This window comes from Ambystoma mexicanum, chromosome 10, assembly GCF_040938575.1.
Source record: "Ambystoma mexicanum isolate Mex_15411 chromosome 10, UKY_AmexF1_1, whole genome shotgun sequence".
Lineage (NCBI taxonomy): Eukaryota > Metazoa > Chordata > Amphibia > Caudata > Ambystomatidae > Ambystoma > Ambystoma mexicanum.
Genome location: NC_090932.1, coordinates 540,271,316 through 540,288,822, shown reverse-complemented (window position 1 = coordinate 540,288,822; position 17,507 = coordinate 540,271,316). Strand labels below are relative to the sequence as shown.

Genomic DNA, 17,507 nt, shown 5'->3' with positions numbered 1-17,507 from the left:
GACTCCCTGCTCACTGTGCTCAGAGAGGCACAGCTCCACCTCACTGATGATGCCCAACAAGGCTGAAAAACGTGTATGGGGTTGCTGTTGGTACTCTTGTTCAGAAGGGAATTGCCATAGCATTTCAGTGCTGGACTGCCCATGTGAGAGGGACAAAGACTGATATGCAAATGGATATTTCCCATTTGTGAAAGGTACAGTGAGCAAAAAGCGATGGCTGCGAACTCAAAGTGGTAAAAAAAAACACAGAACAGGTTATCATGCCATGTTCTTTCTGGAGAAGGGCACCTGCTACCTTTTTTTAAAAACAGCTGCCGTCTTAAAACTACCTTTTCCTCGTGTGTTTTGCCTCACTCAGAGTGTGCTTTTATGCTATACCTTTTATCTGTGTGGGGGGAGCTTAATGGAAGTCAGGTGTGAGAGATGGCCAGTAATTGCCTGACGTCGTCTGACCATTATATTGAGACACGTCAGGTATACTGCTGGGTTGTTAGTCTGTTTTCTCCCAGAGCGGGCTGTCCATGTTTAAGTGTTTGTGTTGGAAAGGGTGGGTGGGTAGAGTTCCTACGTATCCTATCTGATAGGATGGGGTAAAGGTGTTACAGGGAAGGGGATACCGCGCCTCGACATTCCGGCATTCCCACTCCCACTCTCTGAAGAACCCTCACCCAGGTGATCCTCCTGCACTGGTCCACCCCTAGGAACTGGTTCCAAAAGCGATGGCTGTGTCCTGGCCACCTGGATGACAGATCCCCGGGGACTAGTGAGTGAGGTACCTTCTGGTTTCTCAAAGTAGTTACTTCAGTTCAGGTGACCCAGGCGCCAGGCACTCAACAGCCGGAGCACGGGCCTCCCACTCCCCGGCTCACACTGCTGTCAGCTGCCGCCTCCCCACTCCAATCTGCCAGGTAGAACGTCTCTGAGGCTCCAGCCTCGCCAAGGCTCGTATCGCATTGTGGAGCGCTCATTCCGGCCTCCCCGCAATCAGCTGCTCCACAGGGAGGTCAAATGGTGAGCCACCGGGGGCTCACTAGCCGATCTATTGATGCCTGCTTCTTATCCCCGGGCTGTCGGGACCGCCACGGAAGGTGGAGCACAGCGGGATAGCCCGGGAGGCCGCTCCTCCAGGCTCCTGCAGCCATCACCATAGGGATCAGCGGATGCCCCCTCTGATATTTCAGATCACCTCCTCAGGCCCAGCGCACTGACCGGTATTCAGATGTCCTCCGGTGACCTTCACAGCTCCGACCGCCACTCCCGCTGCAATCCAACAGAAATTCGCACCATCAGGTCTGTACCCCAAGCCGGGCTCCTCTGTCAGATCTCTGCGCCTTCATGCCGGCCACCATCTTGTCCATGCGGGCTCTGGGGGTTATCCCAGAGCTCTGGGTCTTTGGGCTACAGCTACGCTTCCAGCTGGCTGTCACGTGCCGGGGGCTAGATCAAAAACATATCCCACTCCAATTCGGAACATCTGGGGGGAAAAGTACCAGTATAGGGACTACATGTGGCCTCCACCAGCAAAAGCTCACAGCATTGGCATCCGCACTGTTCTCTGCTCAGCCACACACCCCACCCCAGATGTCTTTTAAACATGAGCTATAGAGTAGTGGCTGTGAGGCCTTCCAGGGGAAGAAACCATTCCACTTGTAAAACTCTCGGATCAGGACTTTGAGCACCTTGAGATCATATGTATTGGATTTTGGGCCTCAGAGAACAACCAGACACCTGAGGTGCTTACCTGGATTAAGGTCAAGAGCCAAATAAGGTTCTTCATACCTCCATTTAAAATGCCTCCGTAACTTCCTTTGGAAGCCCCTTTGCTGCAGACCGCTCTACTCACTGTAGAAGCACAGTATGAACACCAAAGCCCACACCCGTTTATGATCCGACTGCCAACAGGGTAAAGAAGAACTGAGCATTGCCACACAGAACCATATTCAATTAGACTGTTCACCATGGAATCACAAAGAAACCTCAACCGCTCGCAATCAAAATCTGGTCACTGGTGAATGCGAAGGCAGTTAAAATGCTGATGCACTTTTCACCCCTATTGTAACTCTTTCAATGATAGTGATGCACTGGTCCACCCACAAACACCTATAAATCATCTTGTCACAATCCCCATTTTTTTGTCTGAAGAGAAGGGTCTGGTGATTCCAACTTAATGCATTGCAAGATGAACACAGATTTATGCTCTGCCGTAATCCTCTTTTCTTAAAGGTAGAGTGTGATATAAACATGACCGTATTCAAAAAGCATGTATTAGATTGCCATTATTTCCCTATCTTGCACAATAGTGTGTTACAGTGTGCATACATGCCCACAACATGATTTCAGTGTTATCATGCTGTTAAATATTTGTATACCATTAGCCATAAAATATCTATTAGATCATATCAAATACAGCAGGCTCTCATCAAGCTGTTCCCTATGGAGCTATGATAGTACTTTCTTGAATATTAAAACAAACATAGAGGCTCCTGTTATACATTAACCTCTTCATTACCAAAAGAACAGTCACTTGTAAATGTATGTCAATTTAGGTTTGATAAGTGAACTTTGGGGATGCTGTTGTTACTGAATATGAATATTTATTCAAAATGTGGGGATGGCGTGGAAATAATGAGCAAATGTGGTAGTGCGTATAATACTGCTATATTTAAGCATAACAGGGTGATCTTTAATAAACTTCAGAGCTGGCAAGAGATAGAATACTCAGAAATGGGCCCGGGGAGTGTCTGATCAACTGTAGCTCCTTGCTCTTAACATGCACCAAAGAACTTGCGCATGCCTGCTGTGAGAAATGTTCTGCTGGCGCACCTCTGTCTCATTTCTTCTTGACACCGAGGTGCAGAGCGTTACCAAATGTCAATGCATGACTCATTTTCTCAACAGACGCTTCAATGTACAGTTCACCACAGTTCATAATCTCGTGAGCACCTTCTGGCCATTCACAGCATAGGATGCACTGTCTCAGTAACTATCAATGACACAGGGTGTCCTGAGTGGGCTGAGTGCAAGACTGCTTGTTTCAGTCTGAATCTCTTGGGCAAAACTTGACTCCAGAGAACTGCAGGTTTCCATGCTTGTGTGTGCCTAAAGATTCCAGTGATCAACTGTTGTCTTCATTAGGTTCATTGGGTGGAGGTGCATCTCCTTTGACACTCTCTGTGCCATCCTTGTAATGGAGGATGCAGGAGTCCCATCTGCTCTTCTTATGCAGTGTGCACGTTTCATATTCCACACCCTAATCTTATCAGTTAGTACGAAATGATTTCCTCTCTTGCGTACACGATTGGGAGAGCTTTACTTGGCCAACGTTGAGTTGTCCTTGCAGTTGAGTTTGATTACTTTTCCATCACTTTCCAGTACTTCAGAAACTTGCATGGTATGGGTTTATTATAAAAGGTGCTCTTCTTTTTTTGTCTGTTTCTCACTCTACAAAGGCTATCTTCCGTGGGAATTGACTGACCTATTCAGATTTCTAGGATCTATGGAGGTATCAACATTGAATATGCACACGACTGGCATCTCTGCTCTTCCAATAAATACAAATACCGCAGACAAGATGGCGATTTATCACAAAAGCAATGCAGCCACAAATGGCCCAAGTCAGCTGGTTACAGTTTACAAACAGCAGAACATTTGATAACCTTGTATCAATGACAACATGGCAAGCAAGACTAACATTTATATGCGGGCGAGGTTTTGCAGAGTTACAGTATTCGTAGATTGACTTTTACCTTACTTTCATGACTGCACCAGTACTATACATACTGTTTAATGAACACATGCTCAAGAGTATTTTTAGATTTCATTTTTTTAAGATGTAATGTACAATTAATTAGCGATTAAATATAGAATTTTATGTTTAAAAACATTTTCACTGATCTGTTTTCAGAGCTGAAACCATGCAATAATGTTGTTTGAATTGGTGATTGACAGATGGGCAATTTGAAAGAGTATACTGGATCAGTATAGGTATGCCATAGAGGTTCATCTGAGCCATTGGACAGTGGGTGTAATGGAGGTTGGTAATTAAGTGGAAACGTGTTCTGACTAGTCAAGTTGCTGTGAAATGAGCAGTTGACCATTAGTTGGAGTTCATTTATCTGCTCTGTCCATAACAGATTTTTAAATTGGCCAAAGTAATGATGCAGGTCTAGTTACCGGTCCTTCAAAATAGAAGGACCTGGTAAAATATTTTCAGCTGGGTATATGCTAGTACAGTTACAAATATTGACCCCCTGTAGGAGAGGATAACCCTATAGTTGGAGTTGCAATAAGTAAGATTAGCACCACATACTTACCAGCATGCCATGCAAAGGTAAAGACCCGTGGATTCGGAACTGGTTGGTACCAGTGACACCCTTGCTTGTGTACAGCAGGACATCTGAGAACTGTGGAGGAGGAGCGAAAAAAAACGAGTTGGTTACAGAACTAATTGAGAGTGTTAACAGATTTGTTTTATTTAAGTGTTTATGGTTTAGCAATAAATCTTTTACACTTGCCACATCAAAATAAAAAACACAAAGTTCACTTTATAACATCACACTGAATCATTGCATTATAAATGCACATAATAAAATCATACAAACACACAAAACATCATGTGTAGCGAATATGTATCTTCTTCCAGTGCTTATGATGGCTTACATTTATCCTGCACCTAAAAACATCGTAAACACAGTCTACATAAAATAAACCATCTTGTAGAGTTGAAAATCAGCAGGCACCTACATACATAATAGGAGAATTTAACAAGTGGGCTATTTGGGAGAACCCATGAGCAATTAACGGTATGCCATAACATATATTATATGCGAAATATTCTTAAAGATGCTCTGCTCCAAGTATTAAGAGTGTGCACCACTTTCCAGGCGTGAAAGGCTGCAGCAGTGATCACTATCGATCCTGCTGAATAAATAGTAGACCAAAATTGGTCAGAGACAATACTGGAGAAGGAACTAGTAAATGATCCATACCCCTTGCAGTATAGCTCAGTGAGGCTTGTACAATCAGTCAAGACATGACAAGCTGTTTCTCTATTAGATTTACAGAAGCGGCAAACTATAGCTTCAAAAGGAATGCTCCGCCATGCTCCACGGTATTCTAAAACAGGGAGTATGGTTAAGGCGTAGATATAACATAAAACGCCTAAGATCTTTATTGCAGTATTTTATCAAGTAGCTATTCGGTTTGCCAGGCAAAAAGCTCTGTCTTGAGTACTGCACATACCTCTTCTTGAGCAACAACTTCATCAAATTTTGTTAGCAATCCCAGTCAATAGTATTTGCTTTTAGCTTAGCATGGAAAGCTTGACTGGGAACATCTAAAGAAAAGATAGGAGTAAGAGTCCTAGACTTAAGGACCCTTGCGCCCCCTGCACACCACTATCCTGAAAACAGTCAATTATAGACAGCAATGTCAATATAATTTGCTCAATGAGCGGCCTATATTTCTACCTATAAGAAGAAGTATACTAGAATTGTGGGCTTTTGATAAAATAAAATCCAGGTGAATGACTACTCTTTAACATGGGAGAATGTACTTTTATCATAGCTAACTATCTACCTAGCTGAAATGAGCACAGGATAGATAATATTTTTAATGTTCCTTTTGTTTTATAGATAATAAATATATGATTCTGGAACTGTGATGTATATAATTTGCTCCTGATGAAGGGTGTTTACCCGAATCTTTTAGAGCTCTAAACTCAATGCTGGATGAACATTTTGTTTTGATTAAAAATTGTGGTATATTTGATACCCTTGGTTTCTGTAACGTTTTCTGAAATTTATATTGACATTGCTGTCTATAATGTACTGTTTTCAGTAAGTATAGTGGTGTGCAGGGGGCACGAGGGTCCTTAAGCCTAGGACTCTTACTCCTCTCTTTTGTGTACTAGTCGGCCTTGTGCCAGGGTTGTTTATTCCCCTCGTACTCCAAGTATATGTACCATATACTACTTCTAATCCAACATATTGTGTTTACATAGGTGTGGACCTTTAGTTAATCAAATACCTGTTTGTAACCTCTACAGATAAGTCAAGACAGATAGCCTCTAGATGCTTTTGAGAAGATTTAACAAGCTCTCAGTAGGCCAGATTACATTGATTATGATAAGTATCATCCGCGATAATACCTAACAAAGAGTCATTGTTGCCCTTAGCCTATATAATTTACATCGCATGATTCGTCAAAGTGACAGCAGGGTGGCAAGGGCTAATTCGCATCTTAATACTTCTATCGGAATTGCCGATGGAAGGCCTCAAAGAGAACTGAGTACCAATCATTTCACAATCTGATAGCATCAAAGTGGCTGCTTAAATTAGGATTTTTTACAGTACAGCAAGATAGCGATGCACGACCTTAATTATGATTATTACTAACGATTCAAAACATGAACATGAAATTATAAACATTCACAGCTGAGGACATAGATAATTGTGTCAATGAAGAATTGGAAAACTCTATATTTAAAACCTAATGCAGGAGTAAGGGCTTCATTTCTGGTACAAACATGGTTTATTAGTGTTGTTGCACCAAGACACTGTATTGGTATTTAACTCTTCTTACAGCGCCAAGTATGTATCAGCAGGTTACAGGAAAGAGGCAGTTATAGTTGGCCCAGACAGTCACATGTTATAAAGAACAAAGAGTGTCCCTGCACACAAACAAACTGTGAGCATCTTTATTAGAAGCCTTCACCTCAGACCTGGGGCATCACTCATATCAGGCAGACAGCCATGTGTGCTTATACTAATGGCATATGGTAAACTTAAAATAGAAAGTTCCTTTTGGAGGAGACAAGGGAGGACTGCCCCAGGTCTGTACCAGCATCAGCACCCCATAGGCATAATTGGAAACTTCTCATTGTGCACTGATCGTTGAAGGAATACATGTCCAAGTCGTAACCAAAATAAAAGATGAGATTAAACAATAGAAAAGCCATTCACAGATAAACGATCCATTGTTTATCCCGAGTCTGCTCAGACTCATTCCCTATACATCACACCACCAAGTTTCTTTTTCCTCTAGGGGGACTTGGACGCGAAGAGGCAGCTTGTGTAGTTGTGGAGAAGGATTTCACCTCATATGGGGAACCGATGGTGCAACACGGGCACTTCCTTGGAGCGTGGTTAGCGCTTTACCACCAAGTGCCCAAAAGCAGCGTTTAGTCATTGACCCCCAAAGCAGAATTCTGCCAGTGCCTTAATTCGCCGGGGGGTGTGGCTGAGAGCACAGCCATGTGGGGCCACAGCAGCCTGGTCCTGCTCCCAGAGGGCTGGCCAACCCTGCGCAGATGTCCGCAGGCTGCTTGTCACTGCTCCTGATGTGTGGGAGTGGCGTCTCACCCTCTTGTATGCCATATGCCAAGATACACTACGGCAGTACCAGCCTGGTTTGATTAGTGTTTTTCCCTTGGGCCGGATTGTACACTTTCCCTTGTGGTGGATTAATTTTTTGCATCTGAGCTGTACCACCCAGCCCTGCTGCAAGGGGCACTTATTTAACCATCTTAGTTTTGGTGGGATCCCTTTCCCTTCAGCTGCTCTTAGAAGATGGGTGGCCCCTTTGGGGGGAGGTGTGTGATTTATTTGGGCTGCTCCCCCGCCTCAGCCCGCTTTAATTATTCCTTGAGGTTTCCTGAGTTTTTTTTGGGTCCTATCCCATCCTCGTCATCACCGTTAAACAGATAAGGGCATGCCCACACACAGAACAGCTGTGAGCCTCTTTACAGAATATTCCAGATAAATTTATTACACATATGTGCACTTCATCAGGTTTCAAGTAACTCTTGCAGTATGTGCATAAGAGAGATTCTACCCACCGGCTACTCTCCTTCACTCTACCTCAGGCCTCCAACTGACACACTCACGCACACAACTCTCTGCAACATTATTCTGAGATATTATTCATATGCATGCGTCAACAATCTCTAGCATACATGAACGGCCAGCAGAAAAAAATCATATTAACATCATCACAACATAAACCCTTATGTAAAATGCAGGCATATTGTCTGTACTGGTGATAGGGATTCTCCAGGATGCCACCAAGTGTTTCTGTTAGGAAGCAGCATACATGCCCTGATTTTTACAAAAGTACTTCTCTTCATGGGTGAGGGGATTAGGAAAGTCCTTACCTTGATCTAGCATTTCTCCAAGTGTAACAAGACTTGGGGGTTTCTTGATCCCTGGTTGTCTAGTCCCCATGAGTACAGAAAGTAGTGTCCAGCTGGGAGGCAAATGTATCATAACAATGTGTGTATCTATGAAGAAAGCACTGATGCACAAAAGCTTTGTGAAGGCTCCCCCTCACTGTGGCAAGCATTGGCACAGAGCCAGCAGTTGAGATCTTAAATGGGTACCGTCCAGCTTTCCAAGAGGAATGTTTGGGAGGTGGGGGCAGGTCTGGAAGGAACTGTTGCTCGGTGAGTCCATCCCTTTTGTTAGTTTCCATACATAGAGCAAGCCCATTCAGGGATTGTATCTCTATGAGCAAGGTCCTGCGAAAGATAAGAGCAGGGGCAACCGATAGGGTGTTTTCAGATCTATGAGCTGCTGTTGTAGATTTGGAATACAGCCATTGAAAGGTAATATGAATTACGTGCTTACATGCCTCAATGTATAGCTCCCAATGATGAGTAAGCCTCTTATCTATTCACAGATGACCAGTCGCTAATGGAGCAATAATAATCCAGGTTTTTGCGTTACTGATCTGATAGATGCACTTTGCCCCTTACAGGATTTAAAGCCTTGAGCAGAGACTTTCCAATGCGTTTTTCACTGTTGAGAAGCTCCAAGAAGCTCAACGAGGATAACCTTTGCCCATACCTTAATATCCCGAGCTAGCCCCCACCCCTTCTCCAATGATCCCAATACCCTAGCAGACATTTACAAGGATACTCTCACTAAAGCCATTAATGCAATAGCACCACTTGAATGTAAAAAAGAAAAGAAATCCCTACATTCCAATTCCTGGTTCACTGAAGAACTTGACATTGCCAAAAACAGCTTTAACCTGATTTCCCGCCAATTCAAAGCTGTCATCACCAAAGCTAAAGCTTACTCATTTAATGTACGCATTTCTAATGTCAAATCGCATTCGAAGGAAATCTTTGCTATCTTCAGTGAGCTCATCTCGCCTCCCAACACCCCAGACGAGATCGTCGAAGATGAAGCCTGGTGTGCCAGTATTCAATCTGCCATGCTAAATAAAATCAATCTCCTTAAAAAAAAAATCCAGGATCGCTGCATCCTGAACCTAAGCAAACTAGCTCAACACCTGCTCCAACTAACTGCACTAAACCCGTCTTCACCTTCAGTGACATCACTGAATAGAAATCATTAACCTCCTCAAAAACCTCAAACCTTCTATGTGCAAAGGGGACATATGTCCTCCTAAGCTCATCAAGGACTACGCAGACCGTCTCGCTCCGCTCCTGCCAGCCTTCATTAATGCTTCCTTTAGAACAGGCATTATCCCTGCTAGCCTCAAACAGGCCTGGGTCCGCCCCCTTCTAAAAAATCCTACCCTAGACCCTCTACAACCTAATAACTACCGACCCATAACCACTGTGCCTTTCCTTCTTAAGACATTGAACAAAGCCGCCCATAGCCATATCCAACACTTCCTTGAAGCCCACTCTATCCTCGGAACTAGGCGAACTGGTTTCCGAAAAGGACACAGTACTGAAACAGCCTTGGTGGACCTAAACCAGATCACCCAAATCATGGATAAAGGCAAGCCAGTCCTATTGTTACTCTTAGACCTCTCGGCTGCTTTTGCCCTGGTGGACAACAAGACCCTCACCTCACACCTCACACATTCAGCTAACTTCTCCAAAGAAGCAGCTCTTTGGGTCACCTCCTTCCTGGAAGGTAGAGCAATGAAGGTATTTTCTAACATAGCCAATGCAGCCCCCACCACCATCCACTGCAGAGTCCCAAAGGGCTCTTGCACAGCACCCACACTGTACAACTTGTTCACAAAGCCCCTCTTAGACAAGCTAGACGCACTTCGTATCGCGTACACCAACTACGCTGAGGATACTCAGGTACTCCTACCTCTCTCTGGCTCGTACCATAAAGATGCTGAGGTACTTCACACAATATACACCACCATCCAGGCCTGGATGGCGGTCAATGGCCTCTGCCTTAATGGGGATAAGACCGAAATTATCATACTAGGTCAAAAAACTACACTATCCAAACTTAACAAACTGTACTCCAACTTCACCATTGATAATACAATCATCCCTGTGTCTACATCTGTAAAGACCCTAGGGTTCTACATAGACTCCACACTATCCATGACTAGACAGGTCAGCGCTATCACATCCGCCTCCACTCGTACCACCAAGCCCATAAACGCTACAAAACCATACATATCCAAGCCCATCTGTCTATCAATAGCCAGAGCAACTATTGGTGCTACACTAGACTACTGCAATGCCCTACTAGCAGGTACGTCTGAAAAAAATGTAAACAGATTACAAGTCACACAGAACAATGCTCTACATGCAGCATTAAGCATCCTGAAAAGGGAGCATATTTCCCAGGCCAGACAGGCAGCTCACTGGCTCCTGGTCAAAGAGCGAATCACATTCAAAATCCTCACCCTCACACATAAATGCCTCACCATCTCTGCACCATCATACCTATCAGAGACAATAACTAAATTCACCTCTACACGACCCACTAGGACTCAACAGGGCCAAAGCTGGTGGGCTAGGCTTCCCCTACATTGCCGCCAAATCTTGGAACGCACTACCCACAGATATTAGAGCAGAAAACTTGCTCCTTGCCTTCCGAAGAAAACTGAAAATCTCACTTTCTTCTCAAACCCGCTGAATGCTCTGCTTTCTCTCATGTCTGTACTGTAAACTGCAAATGTTAACGTATCTGTAACTAGGAATTGTCTGTAACAAGCACCACGATGCCCCCGGGCTGTTGCGCGCTTTACAAATCAGAATTTAAAAAAACAACCGAAGTAGGCATTCATGCAGATTCTCCTATCACACTGCATTGTGGTCTTGCATTGGCTCACTATGTTCATTTTTATTAATAAGTCCAACGTCTTCCCATATTCGATTTTTGAAAAGCTCTTCCTACAAATAAACTCTGTTTGTAACTGTACTGCTTCCCTTGTATTTCTAATGAGAAGTTCACAATTACCATGCATGTGTGGAAGCAGAAATTGAGTTGGGTTATCCTATAATGTACTTCTCTACCTCTCTCTTGTGTTAGCTCAGCCATCTTTGGCTGCCACATTAATCAGTACCTTACTGCCTCTAACTGAATTTTCCTATGGCATTGTGTGCATGCCTTAAATGAACTGTGATTCTAGGTACAGCGCTAGATGGAGCCTGCTTGTACTTTGCCTGCTTCTGACATAGTTTCTGTTTGGCATAAGCAAGCATGTTTCAGATAACTGTCTCGCCATGCTAGGCAACCTTACCAGGTAGAATTAGCAACATTAGGCAGACAGGCATTGCTTGTGCCATGTGAGGACTGTAGTCGTAGTGAAAACCGCTGCTTCACTAGAAATGTATCTAAGAATGTCTGCTCCTTCTTGCCAAGTTCACTCCCCGAGGTGTGAGAAACCTACAAATGCGTGCATTGCTAGAATCATGTAGTTTGCGCTGAAACATTGAATACTGTTGCCACTGTAGCGTACGTGGACCACCCCTTCCATACAACATGTCTGCATTACTGTATAAAAACCCTGTAAGCCGGGCAAAGGGGGTTGCTGCGCTGTATGCAGTTCGATCGTTGGATTTGTGTTCTGTCTTGTGACTTATCTGTTTTCTGCTCTGCTGACTGCCATTAAAGGCGCTTACCAATCGATCTGAAGAGTCTGTGGTTGATTTGCTTGGTCACATGTAAAATAGGAATATATGAATGTCTAACTTGGCATGAACACTCAAGAGGAGAGGTTGGGTTAATAGGAGATGTTATGATTTCTCATCATATCGCAATTGCCAGAGCCTAACCTTGCCTACCTGGGGGGCTGTGGAAGGTCTTGCTGGCAGAGAATAGTACAATACCAATGCAAGGCTCTGGAGAGTGTGGGATCTCTGCACTTAGTATAGAACAAAACACCCCATCATCTGACAGGTTTACAAATGGTCAACAATATTTTGGTATGCTTAGCCCCAGAACATTTAGGACCTAATTCTTAATACCCTTGTGTATATGATTAGCATTTATATTCCATCAATAATTTTCCCTAGACAGTTTTATCACTAAAACAAGTAATTACATAGTACAAGGGGGTGGCAAAAATTGCAGTAAATCTGTTACTGCCACATTACAGCACCAGCATACTATGAGTTTTGGTGGTAAAGTGGAGTATTTGCCACCAACAAAAAAGGCAGATTTACTGTGCACAATTACCACTTGTGGGAAACCCACTGATTTACCACCATGCTCGTTCTGATGCCCACTGTCTATTAGTATTCATTAATAAAAACACACAAAGAATGATCTCTCTCTTAATTAGCATTTAGGTATAATCATTCTCTTTTAGCAATATGTTAGCATTAAAATAGTATATTTTATCCCGGATATTAATCAATAGTGTAGCTGAATATAGTCATAGCATCTTACGCTTCTCCTATTTACTTAAAGGAATCTAAAGCCTACAACCAATCAACAATAATGTGTTTAGCCGTGTGATTAAGTCTCCTTCATAACCTTGGGGATTGCCAGTGGGAGAGTTAAAAGAACCAGGAGCCACCCCAAGCTGGTGGATTGCTCGACTAAGAGAAGGTATACTGGGGATTTCCAGACCACCCGTCTAAGTCCTGTGCTAAGGTATGGGGTAGTTACAGGGGCATTTCCACACCCACAAATATCAATGACAACCAAGATAAGGGGGTTGCGTACAAACCGGAAAGGAAGGCTGTCTGTCCTAAATTACGCTGAAAATGCAGTGCTGTTAGCCAGAAATTCCAAGTCTCTCCAAAATCTTGTGGTAGGGTATACTAAATGCATGAACGACAGGGGATTAAAGGTTAATGCTGATAAATGTTATGCAATGTGCTTCAGTACAAAACAGACGCATGACGCATCAATCTTTTTTGCTAGCCAAAAATGGAAGGTTTGCAAACATTTTGAATATCATGGAATAACATTTGACTGCTGGTTGGGGGCTTTGCTTGCAGCCAATGGAGTATGTTGGCTTGTAGAACTGCTCCTGCCGGATCATTCAAGATCCGACAAAATAGCAAGCTTCAATATGAACATATAGCCTGCGAACGAGAGAGAACATGAGTTAACCTCTCAGGAGTGCCCAGCTGAAAGGCTGAGAGCGGAGGCTCGGTTGACGGTGTGAAATGAAGTGCGGAATAAAGGTTCCACCGACAGCGCCAGGATCCAAGATGGCGCTCACATAGCGTAGTGGACTACGGATGTAGGCGAAAGGCTTGGAGGCACCAGGAAGCCGGTAGAACCCAGGTGAAGAAGTGACGATCCGACTAGAGATGTGGTAGCTGAAGTGGGCGCAGGGACAGAGCGCAGCAGAGGAGGGATGCCGGAGACCAAGTTCGCCCAGCTGAGTGACTACGCGAGGAGAGGGACGGCAGCACACTATCCAAGACACATGGAGACCATAGCTAGCATAAGGCAAGTGCTGCGAGAACCCCCTCTGTGGTGTCCGATCCCCTCTCAGGCTGATGATGAACAGTAAGCTATACATCGGTTCACCGGACCATTGAGGCACAAACACAGGGCAGATAGATGCACCCCCACAGCATACTGCCACTTCCCATCCGGAGCACCCGATACACATACAAGGAGAAGTGGGTTGGAGAGGCGAATAGGGGAACCCGGGCCGCGCGGTCAAACTAAGGGATAGGCCCCTGCCACATTGGGCCTGTAACCGTCGAAAATTGATATAATAAGCTGCCGGAGGGTAGCAGCTACAAGTGGGGCGAATACACAAACCTGGGCTGGGCGGTGAAACTACGAGAAAGCCCCCGTCACACTCAGACTGCAGTGGCCAGATAAGCAGATAACAAGCTGCCCGATGGTAGCAGCTGCAAGAGGGGCTACTATGGGAACCCGGGCCGGGTTGTGAAAATGAGCATGCAGCCCCTGCCACACTGGGTCCGAAGTGGCCAGGAACAGAGACCACAGACTGCCCGATGGTAGCAGCCACAGGAGAGGCGAATGTGTGAACCCGGTCCGAGCGGTGAAAAGTAAGGAACTGCCCCTGCTGCACACGATAAGAAGCAGCCAAAAAAGGACGCAATAAGCCGCTTGCCAGATGCACCCACAATTGAGCAACACAACCTCTAACACTAACATATTTGGCAAAAATCCAAGAGACAAGGCCCCGGGACAGACACGCAGGGTGAGCAGCTTAAGGGCACAGAGCACCATGTACAGGGAAGCCACAGGAGCCCGAAGACCTGCGTCTGCCCCCTTCGAGGGGCCCACACATGACGAGCCCGCCTAAAAGGACAGCCGCAACGGGGTCCCATATTACATTGCCAGAGCTCATATGTACAGCGCCCTGAACTATATATAATCAAGGGCCCTCACAGAAGCGTCAATCAAAAAGATAGCTTTGGTGGCCATCTGGGGGGGGGGGGTAAGCAGACTGAATGCCTCCCAAGTCGGCCAAAACAAAAGCAAACCAACCAACCTTGGACGGCTTTGCCAGGAACAAGCAGCAGGCACCCTGTGGAGGCATGGAACCAACGCAGGAAAAAGAAGGCGCCCCATGGAGCTGCACAACCAAGTGATGCTAGCAATAGCGGATTTAAAGGCTTCACTTGGGACACAGGTTGAAGCAGTGCAAATCGATGTTGGATTGCTGCACCAGGACGTGCGCAGCTTGCCAGAGCGCACTACCACGTTAGAGACGCAAGTGAAGGAGAATTCAGGCACGCTCAGGGATACGCACGTCAATGTCCACGTTCTGCAGCAAAAGGTCAGCCTTCTGGAGAACAGAGTGGAAGAGGCAGAGGGATGGGCCCGGAGAAATAATATCTGCATAGTGGACCTGCCTGAAGGGGAAGAAGGCGCAGACCCGACAACGTATACAGAAAACATGCTACTCCAGGTAATTGGGCTGGGAAACCTCACACAGGGTTTTACAATCGAGAGCGCGTATAGAGCGCTAACAAGGTGCCCCCCAAGGAGCGCCCCGAGACCGATTATTGCCAAAGTCCTGAATTATAAGGACAGAGAGAAAATATTGGCCTATTCCAGGCAAGGCGGGGAATTGAAGAGAGCATCTACAGACCTGGCGGTCTATCCCGATTATACGTTCCAGGTGCAGAAGAACCGGGCACAGTTTTCAGCGGCTAAGTTTAGGCTCCGGTCAGCCGGACTGAAATAAATGCTGACCTGCCCAGCACGACTTAAATTCATATACAAAAATAAGACCTGGTTCTTTGACCTCCCAGAGGATGCGCAGGCATCAATGGACAGAGAGAGGATAAGCTCGGTGAAAAGGATGGAGATGTCGACCGAGGAAGATGCAAAGAAAGCCCTACCCAATGTCATGATCTCTGCTTCCAAAAGGTCAGGGTTTTCCCAACTCCCTTGGAAGCAGATCCATAACCCAGGTTCCGAGTGCCAACCAGTCCCAATTGGGACCTTTTGGACCCAGTCCTGGCGCCAGTGGCACCAGGCTCATAAATATGCCCAGTCCCAGCGCTGGAAGCGCCGGGCTCATAATGCTTGGGTGGACTTACCTTCAGCAGACCATGCTGCTTACTTGCCTGCCAGTTGAGCCTCTGATCCTCTTCTGTTTGGAACTACTTTTCCTGTTGGGTGGGGCTGGAGCCACTCCCTAGATTCAGAACACTGGAACTCTTCTGGAAGGCAGGAACTCTTTTCTTACCAGGAACTCTTTTCTTACTTAGGCGTGGCTGTGGAAGGAGACACCTAAGCACTACAGGAGGCTATTTAAACCACACCCGGTGGATGAATCTTGCTTTGCGTTATTCTGCAACCTCTGCAGCAGAACGCTCATCGTGTCTTCTGCATCCGGTCCTGGGCCTAAAGAAAAAGGCTTACCATCCTGAATCCAGTCTTCAGCAACACCTATAAAGACAAGAAAGAACAGGTTAGCATTCCGGCATCTGAAAGGCAAAGGCTTACCATCCTGAATCCAGTCTTCAGCAACACCTATAAAGACAAGAAAGAACAGGTTAGCATTCCGGCATCTGAAAGGCAAAGGCTTACCTACTCTTCGTACGCTCCGGAGGCCTTCGGCGCTGCATCCCGCATCTGAAAGACAAAACAAGGTGCGTTTAAAGACATTGGGGAACTTTAATACTCACGTGCCATTACTCCTTTCCACATCTAATCCAGTGGGTATTCCGGCACCCTGCAGCCGCTCCGAACTCGTACCTGCAAAATAAAAAGACAGTTAGAGCGCATAGTGAAGCAGGCAACAAGCGCTTACTTACGTGCTTCCAGGCGCTTCTATTCATCACACGGCCTCCATCTTCAACTCACTTCAGCCCGTCATCCGCCATCGCCGGAACCCTGCAAAACAAGAGACATCATTACTAAAGACTTTAAAGACATTTGAATGACTCGAAACTTACCGTTCGTGCAGTAAACGACGGACAGCAGTCCTCTGAAGTCAAGAGGCCTGCGCTACCTATCCAGTGAAGAAACTGGTTACAGCACCCTGCCCCGAGGCAGATGGAGAGCTCGGCATTCACTTACCTAAGGTGAGAGCGTTAACCTTTGGGGGTCTACAGGAGAGGAGAAGAGGAAAGAGATAGGGACACCCCAATAACCCCAGTTCATTAACCCCATATTTTCTATCTGCAGACATCTTACTCTACATGTCAGGCATACAGTGCACAGAGGTCCAGCCCAAAGAGCCAACCGGGTGCTACACATCACCTTTGAAGATACGGTAGTCGCCCAGTCAAGACCGGCGCCTCTGCGAGAATCAGGTGAGCGTTACAGAACGCAAAGCCTACCGCAAAACTCTCGCCCAGGCGCTATGGAAACCTCGGATACTGACCCCCTAGCCCGGTTACTTGGGGAACTAAGGGCAGAAGTGCATGCAGCTCGTCAGGAAACGAATGCTCTAAGAAGGGAACTAATTATTTCCAAGGAGAGAACAGACAATCTTGCTAGACAAGTGCTACAGTCACAAGCCGGACAGACCCCGTTACCCGCATCAGGGGCAAATCTTCCTTCAACATCCTCTATGAATCCAGTGCAGATCAACCTACCTGGGAATGTACCTCTGGCTCCGCCCGAACGATTTTCTGGTGACCCAAAGAGGTTTGCAGTATTTATCAATCAGTGCCGGTTGCACTTCTTATGCCGGCCAGCAGCCTTTCCAACTGATCAAGCAAAAGTAGCTTTTGTACTTTCGTACCTTAGTGGCAATGCGGCAGACTGGTCGATCCCTCTAGTTAATCAAGATGATCCGGTTCTCCATGATTTTCAAGCCTTTCAGCTTAGTATGGAAAAACTGTTCGCAAGACATTCACAGGGGCAGGCCTTGGACAA

The 17,507-nt window shown here is 45.7% G+C and overlaps 1 protein-coding gene across 3 annotated transcripts in view; it reads right to left on the bottom strand.

Moving 5' to 3' along the window:
- FARP2 (FERM, ARH/RhoGEF and pleckstrin domain protein 2) overlaps positions 1-17,507 on the bottom strand; it is a 4,051,843-nt gene that overhangs the window by 609,794 nt on the left and 3,424,542 nt on the right. For all 3 annotated transcript variants that reach the window (XR_011276033.1, XM_069618112.1, XM_069618113.1), the window contains exon 21: positions 4,314-4,403. Coding sequence is in view for 2 of the 3 variants with exons in the window: in XM_069618112.1 (XP_069474213.1) it covers positions 4,314-4,403 (90 nt within the window). In the remaining variant the exon portion in view is untranslated. The remainder of the gene's footprint in view (positions 1-4,313; positions 4,404-17,507) is intronic.